At 42.3% G+C, this 16275-nt stretch overlaps 1 protein-coding gene across 2 annotated transcripts in view; it reads left to right on the forward strand.

The window, feature by feature from the left end:
- The first annotated feature begins 968 nt into the window (after positions 1-968).
- The window catches only part of LOC105009041 (SPARC (osteonectin), cwcv and kazal like domains proteoglycan 2), a 46443-nt gene continuing 31136 nt past the window's right edge, over positions 969-16275 (forward strand). Inside the window, exon 1 of one of the 2 annotated variants that reach the window (XM_010868451.5) lies at positions 969-1527. In XM_010868451.5, the coding sequence (XP_010866753.1) occupies positions 1339-1527 (189 nt within the window). In that variant the 5' untranslated portion in view covers positions 969-1338. The remainder of the gene's footprint in view (positions 1528-16275) is intronic. The other variant, XM_010868444.5, reaches the window with a different exon arrangement.

A 16275-nucleotide genomic window follows, 5' to 3' on the forward strand; every position in this document is an offset into this window, starting at 1 on the left:
CTTGTTTCAGTCAGAACGCTCCAAACCTGGTCTGAGCCGACCCTCTAATATGCTCAACCTTTTTTAAGCCCCTCAGTCAGCATTAGCGCGTGCACACACACACACACACACACACACACACAGGATAAGAGTTATGTTCTTCCTGCAGTGCAGTGGATGGGTTCAGCATGATTATGTCGTGTCTGATGATGACTCGCTAATTACCAAGTTTTGGCAAAGGGCCACAGAGTTGATGCCTAGCTAGCCATCCCGGCGTCGACCAAACTTCAGGGCCCTGTCCGGTAGTGCACTGCTGTTGGCGCAAAACAGGCGCTCAAAATATGGAGCGGGCCGCCATTACCGGACGTGACCCAAGAATTCCGGAAGGTGATGGAACGACTGCAGTTTCGGCACCACTGCATTGACAGTCTTGTTGTCTGGCTGCGTCACTGTTAGTGTGTGCATTTGTGTTTGCTTGCTTGGTACGAGGTAACCTTGGTTCTTAAACCACAAATAAACCCTCACAGAGCTTTAGCAGCAATGGGATTAAATGTATCACCAATGAGAGACTCATGGACGTTTTCTAGGAAGTGGTGGGGGAGTGGGGTGGGGTGGGGGGAGCGGTGAAGCATTCAGGCAACAGGCTAGACGTGATGGAGGAAGTTACTGAGGATCTAAGAAGAAACTGTAAACAGGAAGGAAACAGGAAGGTCTAGGGCTGGACACACTAGCCTGGAGGAAGGGGAGGGTTGAGTACAGCACACAGAACACAAAACAATAGAGTGGAAAGGAGAAAGGGATGTTCTCAACTGTAATTGTTTGATTTAGTCTTCAGCTCCAACAGTCTGGTTTCGCCCCTTGGGGGGGGAAGGAGAGTCACAGTTATCAGTTGGTTGCTATGTCACATGACAGGCGCTGTGATTAATTTTTTTTGTCTATCAATAAAGACAAAGGACATTTTTGTTCCTCTGGTTGGCGAGTCATTCATTCTCACGTTTGTATTTGGTAGCTTTAAGAGAGGAGAGGGAGGACAGCTTCTGGATATTTCAATGTGTCACTATTGTAGTATAGACTAATAAATGAAAGTCAAATACATGTTATGGACTTGATTGTCTTTTTTTATGTAGCCTTATTACCGACGCCGTAAGCCCACCCAACCCCACACCGAGAAACACACACACACACATCACACTCTTATATTCACGCACACCCACTTTGCCCTGATCACGCTGCTGTTACCACGTCTTTAAGAGAAGCAAAGGCTATTTGACTTGGGTCTCTCTAGGCTACATCCATCGCGTCGTCAAAACACTTAGAGGACTGAAGAAGCAATAGCGGCTTTTAAACAGCATCACAAATATGGTTGGGATGAGAAGTCTGGTTGGCGTTCTGGTACCAGTTCTCGTACTGGTCGGCACATCGATGCAGGTGGATGTGAAAGGTGGGAAAGAGGGAGAAAAGGCAGGGAATTTCATGGAAGATGAGCAATGGCTGTCAACCATTTCTCAGTACAGCCGGAAGATCAAACACTGGAATCGCTTCAGAGACGTGAGTTGGCTATTTCATATTCATAATGTATTCACATATAATGAAACGGAGGAAACGAAAATACTGCGATGTAATGATCAGTAGTAAAGAGCTATGCGGGCTAGGCAACGGGATGTTAGCAGACTGGTGGGTCTCTACGCAATATCAGAGGTGTTTTTTCCCCTCCAGGTAATAAACTAATCGTGTGGCACAGTTGATTGTTATTCTCTTGAATTCATCCCATGGATAGATATGCAGTTATAATAATAATGTAAAAATGAATCAAATTCAGCAGATTGCCTAGCCTATATATAGAAACAAGAAGCCTATATAATACTAATTATTATAACGTCACACCATTTCAATTAAAACGGTATGTGGAATCGTCTGTTGTATACATTCTCGTAATAAAACGTTAGCTGTATGTCCGCTACATGTAATATTAAAGTTTTTCTATACCTTGGGATGATAATGAAACTATACACAAGAGAAGCATGGCATCGGTAACTTCGGCTATGATTAGCATATTATGGAGTCATCTAAAAACTTAAATGTTAATAAGCCAAACACGATTGATTTCTACCGGACCCTCAAGATGTAAGCAGATTCGTTGTATAGCAGTCAAGAGCCCACTTGATCTTCTGAAATAATGCCCGCACCTTCATTTCTGCACTAGCCTAAAATCAATATGCTACAGTTATTCAATGCACATTACGCAAAATGATTAGTTATGTAGAAACTGGCCATGGATAGATTTGAATATATATGCTCATAATAGGCTTACTTGGAAGGAAAAAAACAATCCATACACACTAGCGGACACAAAATCTATTGATTGATTTGTTGATCGTTGATCCCGCATTACATTGTACGGTGCATTTTTAAAAACACAGTACTTCATATATGCCATTGTGAGTGGGTCTATTCAATAGATTCCTGGTCATTTGTTAAGTGCAAAATTATATTATGCATTATAAGAATTAAATAGCGCGCGTGCGTGTGTGTGTGTGTGTTGCGTCTTATATTAGAGGTTACTAATAGAGCAACCTGCAAATAAGAATTTAGAGGAGTTTGCCATGTGTAGCTATTCTTTGCATTTGATCATTACTATTTGAAACTGGAGCCTGTAGTAGGATTTAGAACACAACCTTAGAAACACACATCTAAACCACAACCGTTCGATGTATTTCAACCATCCGATAACAGGGGCTCCTGATTTTGGCCGTTGATTTGTGATTTAGGTGTGTGGGTTGAGATTTTCACCATCACTCATCTATGCATACTCCAATGCACTCTGAATACCATTTTAGAACTAAATGTTTTAGGCCATTTTAGAACTGTTTTAGGACATATTGGAATTACCTTAGGGCATATTTGAACTACCTTAGGACATATTGGAAATGTTGTGGGACATATTTTAACTGCGTTTTTTCTGGATGTGATGGCTGCCTACAAAATAACATACTATTTACTATATTTCTGGATGTGTTATGGATGTGCATATGTTGCCAGTATGAGCTTAATAACTATACATTATCTGTTCAACACTACATGGGTGACTTTGATTGACGCTCAAACCTGAACTCAAACCTGTATGTTCTGATAAATATTTATTGATCTGCCCAGTCGCCCCTTCGGAAATAAAAGATCTGCCTCCATCGCCGGAGACCATTGATGAAACACAAGGCAACATGCTGGCAACACTTGTTTCCTTCTCAAATTCAAACATATTTAAAAGAAAACAATCTCTGCCCTTTACATCCCAGAGGGACATGCTGTCTAGTTTGTTTATGGACTGAAGGAAGTGCTTTGTTTTATTTTATTTTTGCCTCACAAGATGCTAGGTATTTTCCGCCATTCATTCAGACGCAGCCAATCACAGGGCCGGTGGGCGGGGCCATATCCACTTGTGCGGCCTGGTGACGGCAGATCAGATGGGTTGTGACGGTATCTGGCTGCCTGTCCGTCCATCTGCAGGCCTGCCAGTCGGTTTCGTGCTTGAGGCACACTGTTTACAGAGAATGACCACACCACCTTTGACCCACCGACAGAACACACCAGGGAATCTATCATCTGAAATCCAGTGAAAGAGTCCCAGTGCCTGGCCTAAACAGCACCCTATTCCCTACACCAGTAGAGACCATTGGGATGTACACTTGATCGTAGTCGCCGGAGTTGGCTTCTCAAGGCCCATCTCAAATGACACCCTTATTCCATGTACATCCTTTTATAATGAACAGGTTAGGGGGGCAGAACAAGTTGGGGGGATTCAGGTCACACACTTGATCTCAGTTGCCTGGGGTAGGGAATTTAGAATAAGAAATCTGTGGTTCTGCGGGTAGAGCAGGCCAATCTACAGTAGACACCTTTAGCAAAAGGTTGTGAGACTAAAGTCTCACAGGATACACACTAAGGATAATTTGTGGATGATTATGCCACTGTGCAATCACTATGCAATCAAGTGTTCCATATTAATTCAAGCTTTCAAAATGAATAATTTAGCAGAGACATTTTTTTCCAAAGCCACACCAATCCACATTACATTTAGCTATTTAGCACACGCTCCAATCCAGAGCAATAAACAGTGCATTATGATAGCTAGGTGGACAAAAACTCAAACCAGCAGTAATAAGTACATTTTACTATTCAAAGTAGTTACCAGCAAAGTCAGTGACAGAAGGAAGAATTTGGCACCAATCAAAGATTTGTAATTGAATTTAGTATTAGCTGGAATTCAGACTGCAGGTGTAGAAAACCTTGAGCCTGAGATGGAGCAGCTGTCTGAAGTACTGTCAGTGTAATCGACAGTTTCTCATTTCCACTATCATATGATATTCAGTATTATTTACAACCAGTGAATTGGCTGTTATAGTACTGTGCCCAGATCAAAAACCTGATTTATGTTTCAGTATGCATTTGTCTTATTTAAAAGACAGTAACCTGTATATTAACCAATGCATTATTGCAAGGCAAGACAGCTGAGATGGGTTGATAACTATCAAGCTCAATAGTGTCCCCAGTCTTATGCAGTGACATCACATGGGCATTTTTCCACAGAAAGAATTAACAAAACGTATTACAATGAGTCACCATTAGTCGATACTTTCAGAAATGTCAACTCTAAAGAATTCTTATGTTCCTAAATTCGTCCTGTACCACCGCAGTCCATCAAGGAGCTGCTACAATTTATACTTTTAATGAAAGCTGTTATTGAATACAACTACAGGTTGCGAAATGCACCAAGGCCGCTGTTGGAGATGTGATCTTTGTCCTTATCTGGTACTGTGTGTACACTGACAATGGCAAAAATAAATATTTCAGCAAATATAGATTTGGCCTGTAAAGCAACATAATGTGTAGAAATTGAAGGGGACTGTTTATTTCCTGAAGGCATTGAAAGACTAGCTAAATGTATTTTAGTTTGTCCTAGAGGTGGCGCTGTTGTAAGGGAAAACCTTTTGTGCAAGCTTATTGGCTCATAGCCGCCATGTTGTTTTAGTTAGACTGATGGAAAGTATAGCTTTTAAAGAAGTGGGCACGTGGATGTTACATACAAGGTTTCATGAGGATCCGACCAACAGTTCTGGAGAAGTAGCATTTTAAAGCATGGGAAGTAACTGAAAACCTATTGCATTATCTTTTCATATTTTTTGTGACATTTTCTAAAGTGGGCAAAGGAGAGTAGAAAGAGCTTATAGAGAATGTGTTAAAACAATGTACAAACTAATTGGATTAGCAAAAATTTACCAATGCAAGAGAATTGTCTCATAACGTTTAACTTAAATCCAATGCCATGCAGATTTTGTATTTTTGTTGATTTCACGTTGGATGTAAGTTCCTTGACCAGTCAACCAAATGTAAATCAGTGCCCACACAGTGAAATGACGCCATTGGCAGCACCCAGTTGGTGGATAGAGATGTTTGCTACAGTCTCTCAATAATTGATAGGCTAGCCAAACTGAAGGCTAGCTGACATCCGTGTTAGGTCAAACACACTAGGTCATGAACGCTTGACGAAACGAAGCTTTCTACCGTCCTTCTGCTTCCTGGACCCACTTTAGTTAGAGGTGGATTTTACAGCGGGTCATGCTTACCAAGAAAATATTGACCTCCAAACATAGTCCAATTAGAAATGTTTGTTTTCCTTTTCCGTCGCAAAACGTCCGTTGAAGTGCGACAATGATAAACATTTTACCTGGCTCCTTTCGACTAATCTCATCATTTGCTCATTTACCTATGGAACACCGTCTTGTGGAGTGCTAAAACACTCCATCTAAATAATTATGATCTAAACAATGCTCTGCTGTTCACTACCAGTACCCCCCCCTTCTCTTTCTCAGCAGTGAGATAGAAGGGGCTCATTAAATAGCAAAGCAGCGAGTCACAGAACGAGATACACACAGAGAGGGCTGCTGAGAATTGCACCTGTTATACAGAGCCAGCTACATTTTTAATGAGGGGAAATTGCTACATCCTTCCCCTGCAAATGGCTCCTCTGTCTTCCAGACCCCTTTGCTTTTTATTATTAGTGCAGAATGAAGTGGTGAAGAAAGGACGAGTTATGAGTAGAATGTGTTATGGGTTGCTTGGCACCAGCAAGGGCATCGTTCAGTTGCGTAACTGGTAGATCGAGGACAGTGACTGGCAGGAAAAGTGCAGAAAAGAGCATGGGTTCTCATCCAAATGGCAGGCTCTGAATCCCTCCCTGTTTGTCCATGGACGGAGAGAAATAAACAAAATAGAGAGACAGACAGAGATAGCCAGACAGGCACGCAAACAGACAGACAGACAGGCAGGTGAACAGACAGAGAGAAACAGACAGGCAAACATACAGAGACAAAGAAAGATCATGTTAAATTAGTTTATGTAATGCTATGGGGGCACAGCATCCTATGTATACGTACAACACACCACTGACCAGATTATATACGTACAACACACCACTGACCAGATTATATACGTACAACACACCACTGACCAGATTATATACGTACAACACACCACTGACCAGATTATATACGTACAACACACCACTGACCAGATTATATACGTACAACACACCACTGACCAGATTATATACGTACAACACACCACTGACCAGAATATATATGTACAACACATCACTGACCAGATTATAAACATACAACATACCAATGACCAGATTATAAACGTACAACATACCAATGACCAGATTATATACGTACAACACACCACTGACCAGATTATATACGTTCAACATACCACTGACCAGATTATATATGTGCAATGCACAATTGAACAGATTATATATGTGCAATGCACAACTGAACAGATTATATATACACAACTCTCTCTATAATGTCTCAGGAGTCAAGAAACACTGGTTTATGAGCTCCCCCCAGGATTCATTCATGGTCCAGCAGCACAAACAGCCAATGTAATTAGGGCTATGTAGAATTAGGATGAATATGGATAGGGTATTGCGCAATTGGAGATAATGTAATGAAACTAGCTAGATCCCAATTAAAAGTATACATTAGAGTGTGTTCAGAGCAAACCCCCAGAGATAGATGGAGAAAAGGGGGTGGGGAGAGAATGTGAGAAATAGTGAGTAGGAAAGAAGAACGAGGTGGAGGGAAATAGAAAAAGATGACAGAGAGAAGGGGAGAGAGAAAGTGAATGAATCGAGACCACAACAAATAAATGAGCTGAGATTATGATTCACTGGCTAAATCCCTTGGTCCGCTTATCAAAGCAAGCAGCTGTATAGCGTTCAGCCAAGTCAACACTAATGAGACCTAACTGGTATTGCTGCTGTCGCTTTTCTTGTGCCGCGTGTTGTTTTACCACAGACAGACACTGGACAGAGATAGCAATGCATCCATAGGCCTTGTAGAAATCCGTAGTGAAGCGAGCAATCACAGGGGCGAGGAGGTAGTCGTGGATTTACGAGTCAGACGGGGAACAGAGGATAAAGAAGAGACGACTGGCTGCATGGTCGGCTAACAGGAGCTCGGACGTTTTCCAAGAATTCCAAAGCTAGCATGGGTGACTCCTAATTGACTGAAGTGAAAAAGAGAAACAGAAGGAGAGAGAGACCGAGTGAAACAAAGGAAGTGAGAAGTATGGAAGGAGTGTAGCAGTTTTCTGCTGCTGCGATGAGAAGCAGAGCCAAGCTACCCTGCTGGATGGTATTTCACTCCTGCGAAGAAGAGAGCTAGAGAGAGAGAGAGCGTTGCGATGAAGGCCCAAAGCTGCGCCTCTAATAACTCTAACTCAAGAACAAAACCTTATTATGGCTGCAGATATGTGCAGCAGCCCCGAGGTTGTTGATTGTTTCACATAATGTTCCTTGGAATATTTTTTTTCTAAGTCAAAGTCAGGATTTGCAAAATAGCCCAGTTTTGTGGTTGTCTTGCACACCTTAATGTGTCCCTTGGAGGACGCTGTATTTTAGTGCTGCGTGAGGATGGAGTGTTACTGATTGAACACGCGGGCACAAATGCAAGTCATTTGTGCGTAGGGTTAGCGGGACTTTTCTGCACGAGGACAACGTGACCGGCTGCCTAAGTGACCGGCTGCCTGGATGGTTAGAATTTAGCTTTCTGAATTTATTTCCGGGATTGCTATTTCCATGTGAGTCGAGTCTCAAATGTCGTGCTGAATAATTAGACTTTCCGAAGTTCTTCTTTAGGCCCCCACATTACATGCATTATTTATCGTGACATCTGCCTGAAAGTTGGCTCTTGTCTTCTCTACTGCTGTGGTGAAGCTCTCATGAGGCACTCATGTCTTTCAACGGGCACGATAATAAACCATTACGCGTCTTGTTTGTCTTTTAAAAGCTTTGTGTTCGATCTAAGTACGAGTCCCAGATCGCACCCTATTTCATAAATAGTGCACTACATTTGTAAGGCTCAGGTAAAAAGTATTACATTATGTAGAGAATATGGTGCTATTTGTGATGGGGAGGCACACCCGGAATAAGACAGGACGTTTGAAGGTAAAATAAAGGTAATATATAGTTTATAAAGGCAGACAGAAACCTGGTCAAAATTCCACAATCCTGTTAAGCAAAACATCTTAAAGGTATAGTTTGGCTGAAATGTGTCCATTATGAAGGAATTTAGAGGTGACAGGATACAGAGACGTAACCTGGTAAATCAACCCATGAACCCAGAAACTACCTCAGGAGCGTGTGGGTGTGTTGGTTTGAGAGTGTTGGGGTCTGTGTGTGTGTTTGTGTGTCAACAGGGCTCTATTGTACACCTTATTAATTATAAATTATTTGTGACAGCTGCACAGAACTTGGCAAAAACGGCTCACCCTTCCCTTGAAGAGTCTGACTGGCACCCAATTCTTTATATAGAGCACAACGTTTGACCAAAATCTATAGGGAATGTTGTGCATTTGGGACACATGTATATTCAGCTCTGGAAAAAATTAAGAGATCACTGCACCTTTTTTCCCCCTTTCAAATAAAGTTGAAAAGGAACATTTTGAGTGAGGAACAGAAGCGTTCAATTTGCTGTGGTCTCTTAAGTTTAACCCTTCTATTCCTCACTCAAAACCTTCCTTTTCGACTTTTTTGGAAAGGAAAGATAAAGGTGCAGTGGTCTCTTAATTTATTCCAGAGCTGTATATATATACAATACAGTATGTAAAAAGGGCTTTTAAATAAATGTGGTTGATTGATTATGTCTCAGTCAGACTGAGCAACATGTCCTGTATTATATGCTATTTTTTTGGACATGGGTTGATGCGCTGCATATTGTAAACCACACAGAGCTTTTCTCCTTGCCTTTAAGACACACGTATCTTCCACGTGGAAGCAGCACAGGGAATATTCCACAATGAGTGAAGGGGCTGATGGGAACCTGTGGACGTGAAGCTCTGTTCCAGGGAAATGCTATTAACATCCTTCTCCCCTTGTTCTAATGTCTGCAGACAGTGATTGATATGAATGCAAAGTGTATAATATTATCTATTCTCCTGACTCCCCTCCCAACATCCAGACCTATGGACAGATCTAGTGCGTTGGAAGTATTGACGGTGCGATATATGGAAGATGTGACATATGGATGATGTGATGTATGAATGGTCTGATATATGGATGATGTGACATATGGATGATGTGACATATGGATGATGTGATGTATGAATGGTCTAATGTATGAATGGTGTGATATATGGATGATGTGACATATGGATGATGTGATGTATGAATGGTCTGATGTATGAATGGTGTGATACATGGATGATGTGATGTATGAATGGTCTGATGTATGAATGGTGTGATATATGGATGATGTGATGTATGAATGGTCTGATATATGAATGGTGCGCTATATGGATGATGTGACAAATGGATGATGTGACATGGATGATCTGATGTATGAATGGTCTGATGTATGAATGGTGTGATATATGGATGATGTGACATGGATGATGTGACGTATGAATGGTCTGATGTATGAATGGTGTGATATATGGATGATGTGGGGTATGGATAAAGTATGAATTATGGGTGGTACGGATGTGCTGTATGGATGATGTAATATAATCTAAAGCCTCCTTCCTGGCCTCCCAATACCCAGACCTAGGGTCAAATTTAGTTCATTTGATGTATCAGTGATGATACAACATATTGGTGATGTGACTTATGGATGATGTGAAGTATGGATGATGTATGAATGATGTGATGTATAGATTGTGTGAATGATGTGATGTATAGATTATGTGTGAATGATGTGACGTATGGATGATGTGATGTATAGATTATGTATGAATGATTTGACGTATGGATGATGTGATGTATAGATTATGTATGAATGATGTAACTTATGTATAATGTGATGTATAGATTATGTATGAATGATGTGACATATGGATGATGTGATGTATAGATAATGTATGAATGATGTGACGTATGGATGATGTGATGTATAGATTTTGTGAATTATGTGACATATGGATGATGTGACATATGGATTATATGACATTTTATGGATTATGGGACATGGATGATAAGATGTATGGATCGTGATGTATGTATGACGTGATATATGGGTCACGTATGAAATATGGGTTGTACGGATGGATGATATGATATATGGATGATGTGTCGACACTGAATGTGATGTGTGAGTTTTGTGAGTGTGTATCTGTGTACATAAAATGCATGCCTGTGTGTGTGTTTGTTCGGAGGGCCAACTTGTTAATTTGCAGAGTTGGCTGTGTAATGGATACGCAGTACGGAGTCATATTGAAATGACCTTAATCAAGCAGGAATGGGCCACATAGCTAAACTGCTAATAGCTTTTCTCCTCAGCTGAAAGAGCAGCAACACATATTCAGTTAGGCTGATCTACTTCTTCCCGTTGCCACGGCATCACAAAGACCACAAGTCCCAAATGTCAGCCTATTCCCCCGTGTAGTACACTACCTTTGACCAGAGTTCTATGAAGAATTCCAGGACATGGGTACCAGTTGGCTTGCAACACGTTGCGGTCCTTCCTACTGTTTTAATATCCACCAGCTACTGTGGCAGATTACAATTATCTGGGACCACAACGCTGTAATTTGTTCTCATTCCCCACCCAGACAGGGAGAGGATTAAGTTAAATAATAAGGCAGCCAGCATGTTTAACTGAGCATTCCTACCATTTAGTCTCTCTCCTGTGAGAGATAAACACACACAGACACACACACACTCTCTCTAACACAAAGAGAATACACACACCGTATTTAGTAGTATATTTGTTTGGATTTGTGTTGTCTGTGGACCCTAATGGGGCTTGTGAATAACCTGCAAAAAAAACAAAGTTAGGATTTACATGTACTAAGTACTGTGTTACTATTGTACAGGTTCAATGAGTGGTTGGGGACTTCTTGGGCCACTGGCATCGCCATCGAATGGTCCCGGCTATTAGGGCCATTGTCTGAACTGAAATGACTCACCGTGACACCTGACTCACCGTGACACCTGACTCACCGTGACACCTGACTCACCGTGACACCAGACTCACCGTGACACCTGACTCACCGTGACACCTGACTCACCGTGACACCAGACTCACCGTGACACCTGACTCACCGTGACACCTGACTCACCGTGACACCAGACTCACCGTGACACCTGACTCACCGTGACACCTGACTCACCGTGACACCAGACTCACCGTGACACCTGACTCACCGTGACACCAGACTCACCGTGACACCAGACTCACCGTGACACCAGACTCACCGTGCCTTCAGGTCACCTAGACACATTTTCATGAAGAAAAAAAAAAGGCAAACAACAGACGTCAAATTCACGTAAGAAGATGGCTCCCTTTGGCTTCTGGCTGAAAGTTGTGCACTGCATTCAGGTTGGCTTTACATTCAGGACGTGGGACATCTTGTTGTTGTTCATCTCTAAATGCCACACTGGCACCACGACATGTGTCGTATAATCACTAGGAACTGATGGAAAAACAGAGGGGAGAAGCTGAAGGAACAACTATCACTTCACAGCCACTTAGCATTTCTGCCATAGAATTACCATCCAAAAATAGATTTAACCTTCTCTTTTTCTAGGACTGTAGACAGAGAAATGTAGAGCTTGAGCTAATATGCATAATCACTCATGCACCAGGGACACAGCATACGATCCGTCCTGCCTGAAACGGGTGGATTCATATTTTAAACATACAGCACAAGGCACATATGCTATTTTGTTGACCTTATTGGGTTTTTACTGTCACACATCGTTTCCATATGAAATGCATTTACTTCAGGGTCCCCGTCTAGCTTCACAGCTGTGTCGCTGTGGCCAGAAGTTTGAGTCCTTGTGCCTCCATCCCAGGGGGTCCCGTGGAGAGAAGCTGGCTCTGCAATGCCTGGGTTGGACTCAGTTTTGGTTGTAGGCCGCCAGTGCGTAGATGCCAGCGGACACTTCCTGGTTGAGCAAGTGGTGTAGCGGACACTTCCTGGTTGAGCAAGTGGTGTAGCGGACACTTCCTGGTTGAGCAAGCGGTGTAGCGGACACTGACTGTTATTTCTGTTTTGACCTGAAACCTGTCACTGTCCAAAACCTACTATTGGTCCTCCGTAGCTCAGTTGGTGGAGAATGGCATTTGCAATCTCAGGATGGCGTGTGGCCCAGAGAAATGGACACACATTGCTTTAACTCTGCGTGGATTAGAAGCTCCTGCTAAATGGAAAATTGGCATATTGTTCTTGACAAGCTATAATGAATGTTAGTTGAGTTTGAGTATCAAGCAGAAAAATTAAGCAGAGGTGGGTGGTAAACGATGTGGACCTGACCCTGAACTAGGATATGACTGAATACTGGACTGCAGTGAACACTGGACTGCAGTGAATATTGGAGTGCAGTGAATATTGGAGTGGACTGCAGTGACTCACAACAACAGCTCTGATGTCTGATCATTTAGCAGGGTGAAACAAAACATTTCTCTTTGAAAATAAACAGCTTCATATGTGCGTAAACAGCAGAAAACCTCCTCTAACCGATTTCACACCATTTTGTCTGTATACCCCCCAAAAGAAGAAGACTGCAGCCAACATATTTCAGTGCTAGGTTTTTTTATCAGGTAATGTATCCAGCTCAGTGCATTGTTTACTACTTTGGTTTTAGACACTGAATAAAAAATGTCCTCACACATTTAAAGATGTATTTTCAGGCATTTCTGTGCTTGATTGTTTTGTGAACAGCGGGGGAGGGACACAGAAAGTTTTAGCAGAAAGAGCTGAAGGTAGTAATCAAACCTACGCTGCAGGACAGACCGCAAACACGAATAGACAAATCGTCCGCTGAATAGGGTATCTCTGTTAATCTCTCAGATCCAGGGAATATCGTATAGGCATTTGTAGTGCAAACAACCTGAATATCCACCATCCGTGCGTATTACTTACACATGCAGATGGTGTCCTTAGGTCCAACCGGGCTTATTATAAACACGGACGTTTTCCCGCAGCTCACCTCAGACAGACAGTGAGACTCCTCATGCAAGAACTAACTTCCATCTCATGGGCTTGCATATGTGTGTGTGTGTGTGTGTGTATATGAGTGTATGTGTGCACGTGTTTATGACTGTGTGTGCACGCGGCTGGTGCGTCTGACATCTCGGCAGTACCACCATATCAGTCTCCCTCAGTTCATTTGCCAAACAAAGCAGCAGAATGAAAAGGAGAGCTGGGGGGGGGGGGGGGGGGGGGGGGCGGGGGAGGGCAGTTCTCTGTTGGAATCCTCTTCTCAGAATCCTCCTCCAATTACTGGATCTCTCCGAGCATGCAGTGCCTCGCTCCATCCTGCTGCACTGTACTTGATGTCCCGGTCTCGCACAGGGACGTCTCGGGGTGTGTATGCATCTTTTGATGTACCACACCATTCCACGATAAATGGCCACGGGAAGGAAGTCTGAGCACTGAAGCGTGTAGGAGGAAGCGTGACGACACCTCTGTGATGATTCTCCTGAAGCACTGTCGTGCTCGGCGGACGGCAGAAGAAAACAAATCTAGTTTGTTAGCATGTCTTCCTGGTGTTTACTTCTTTGTTTTTGAGGATGAAAACAGACAGTCCATATTAACAAGAGAATTTCTCATCCTCTCTCGCTCTCTGATAAAGAAAAACATCCGCTATGTTTTGATTGTTTCTCAAATGACACCCTATTCACTTTATAATGCACTACTTGCAACTAACCACTAAGACTACAGTACATATCCACAACAGGGTGTCATTTGGAACACAACCGTAGTCATAGATTATGTTGAGTCTTCCCCAAACCAAATTCTTTATGGAAATTAATGAGTGTTCCTCTGTTCCCTGCAGTGCAGAAACAACACATTAGCCAATAATAAGGCACTCTTATCGACTAGGGTTGTGTGCCTTGCTCAAGGGCAAATCAACACTTTTTTCTCATTGCAAACTTCAGGATTCAAACCAGCAACCTTTCTGTTACCGCACCAACCTTCTAATTGCCAAGCTATCTGTTGTGCCAGAAGCGCCCTGACTGGGCACTGTATCAATGTTTCTACATCCCAAATGGTGCCCTATATACTTCAAATGGTACCACTTTTTACCAGAGCCCCCTGGTCAAAAGTAGTGCCCCACAAAGGGAATAGGTCGTGATTCGTAAGCAGCCAACGTGCGTATCTCTGTAGCCTGAGGGAGCCTCACTTCCAAAACACTTCGGCTCCTCTGATCAATGTGATCCGGCTCAGTCTTGCCTTCTTCTGTGTGTCTTAATCCTTTACTCTAGCTGGCATTCTTCTGTGACTGAGACGCCTCGGTATAATTATTCATTTGTATTTTTATCACCAGGATCATCATCTGTCTGGCCCAGATGACTTATTCCTCACAGTCATCCGATGCCCGTCACCACACACATCAAAAAAACATGTTGGAATTTAATCCATGAAAATGTAAATTCCAGGACGTTATGTTCCTACAGTATATTCTTACTTTCAACTATGATATATTATATTTTACAGTATTGAAAGACCACTGTGTAGAATCCTACCTCTAACATGTCTAAGACTGAATTTAAAATGATTAAATGAATGTAAAATAACTGTTATTGAAATCAAAATACTACAAGAGCAAAAGTTTAAACTTCATGCAACGCCCATTGTATACCCTACAGATTAAACATTATAGAGGCCTGGGTTAGGATGAAACGTAAAAAATATTTAAAAAAAATTCATGTCAAATACATCAACAGTCCTTCTTCCAAGGGACAATTTTTTCTATTAAATTGCAATAAAAATATTTTAATTAAATTGCTACAAGCTTTTTGGTGGATGGTTTGTGAGGAATCACTGAGATGTGCATTTAATCATTTTTAACAATTTATGATACAATCACAGATTTTGTCAGTGTGTGTAAGGTACACTACATTATAGCGGCTTAGAAATAATTGCGGGTTCTGTTTGTGTTTGAGATGGAGACAGTGTCCTTATGGTCACGGCTAAATGAACAGTTTCTGCAACATCTCAGAAACCCCAGGAATGTATTTTAAAAGATAAAAATGGTAATTCAGAAACGTCTCGGATGTTGCCACTTGAAAACCGTTTCATGTCCACATAAAACCGCTTTCATTTTAATATTTTGAATTCTGTCGGACCTGGACCGAACGATGGCTATAGTTCTTTTTTTCAAGATCTGTTTCATGTCCAACCAAGAAAACCTACACTGAACCACTATACTGAATTGGTCAGGCATAGACAGACCAGTATAGAGTTGCCTTTTGAAGCATCTTTTAAAGCATTTGAAAGAAACGGCAGTGGGTCCACATCTCCACACTCTTAGTTTCCCCTCCTTTCTGCCTTCCATGTCCCAGTGTCTCACACAGGGAACCAGAGCAAAACGTCACCCCAGCCTTTCAGACCACAGCGTGCTACTGTACAGCAGTGGAAGGCCCTGATGTCACGAACAAGAGGCACCACTGCTCATTACTCCTAAACAGAGAGAAATATACGGGAAGAGGGAGGCATACAGAGAAAGAAAGGGAGAGGTACAAAGAGCGAGAAAAGAAGCTGGGAGAGAAAGAGAGCGAGAACGAGATTGAGTGAAAATGGAATTGCTGAGTCTATGAGTGGGCAGCGTGGAATGTGGTACTGCCAGGCCCTGCGTCACGGGGGGGGCAGATAGAAACTTGTGCCCCCTCAGTTTTGTTACCACATACACACATCCGAAGGGTATATGAATTAGACCGGGTCCGGTTACCACAGTCACATGTTACAATTGGCTTTACATGCGTATATATGTTTCCAGATTTTCCCCCT

This window comes from Esox lucius, chromosome 6 (genome assembly GCF_011004845.1).
Source record: "Esox lucius isolate fEsoLuc1 chromosome 6, fEsoLuc1.pri, whole genome shotgun sequence".
Classification (NCBI taxonomy): domain Eukaryota; kingdom Metazoa; phylum Chordata; class Actinopteri; order Esociformes; family Esocidae; genus Esox; species Esox lucius.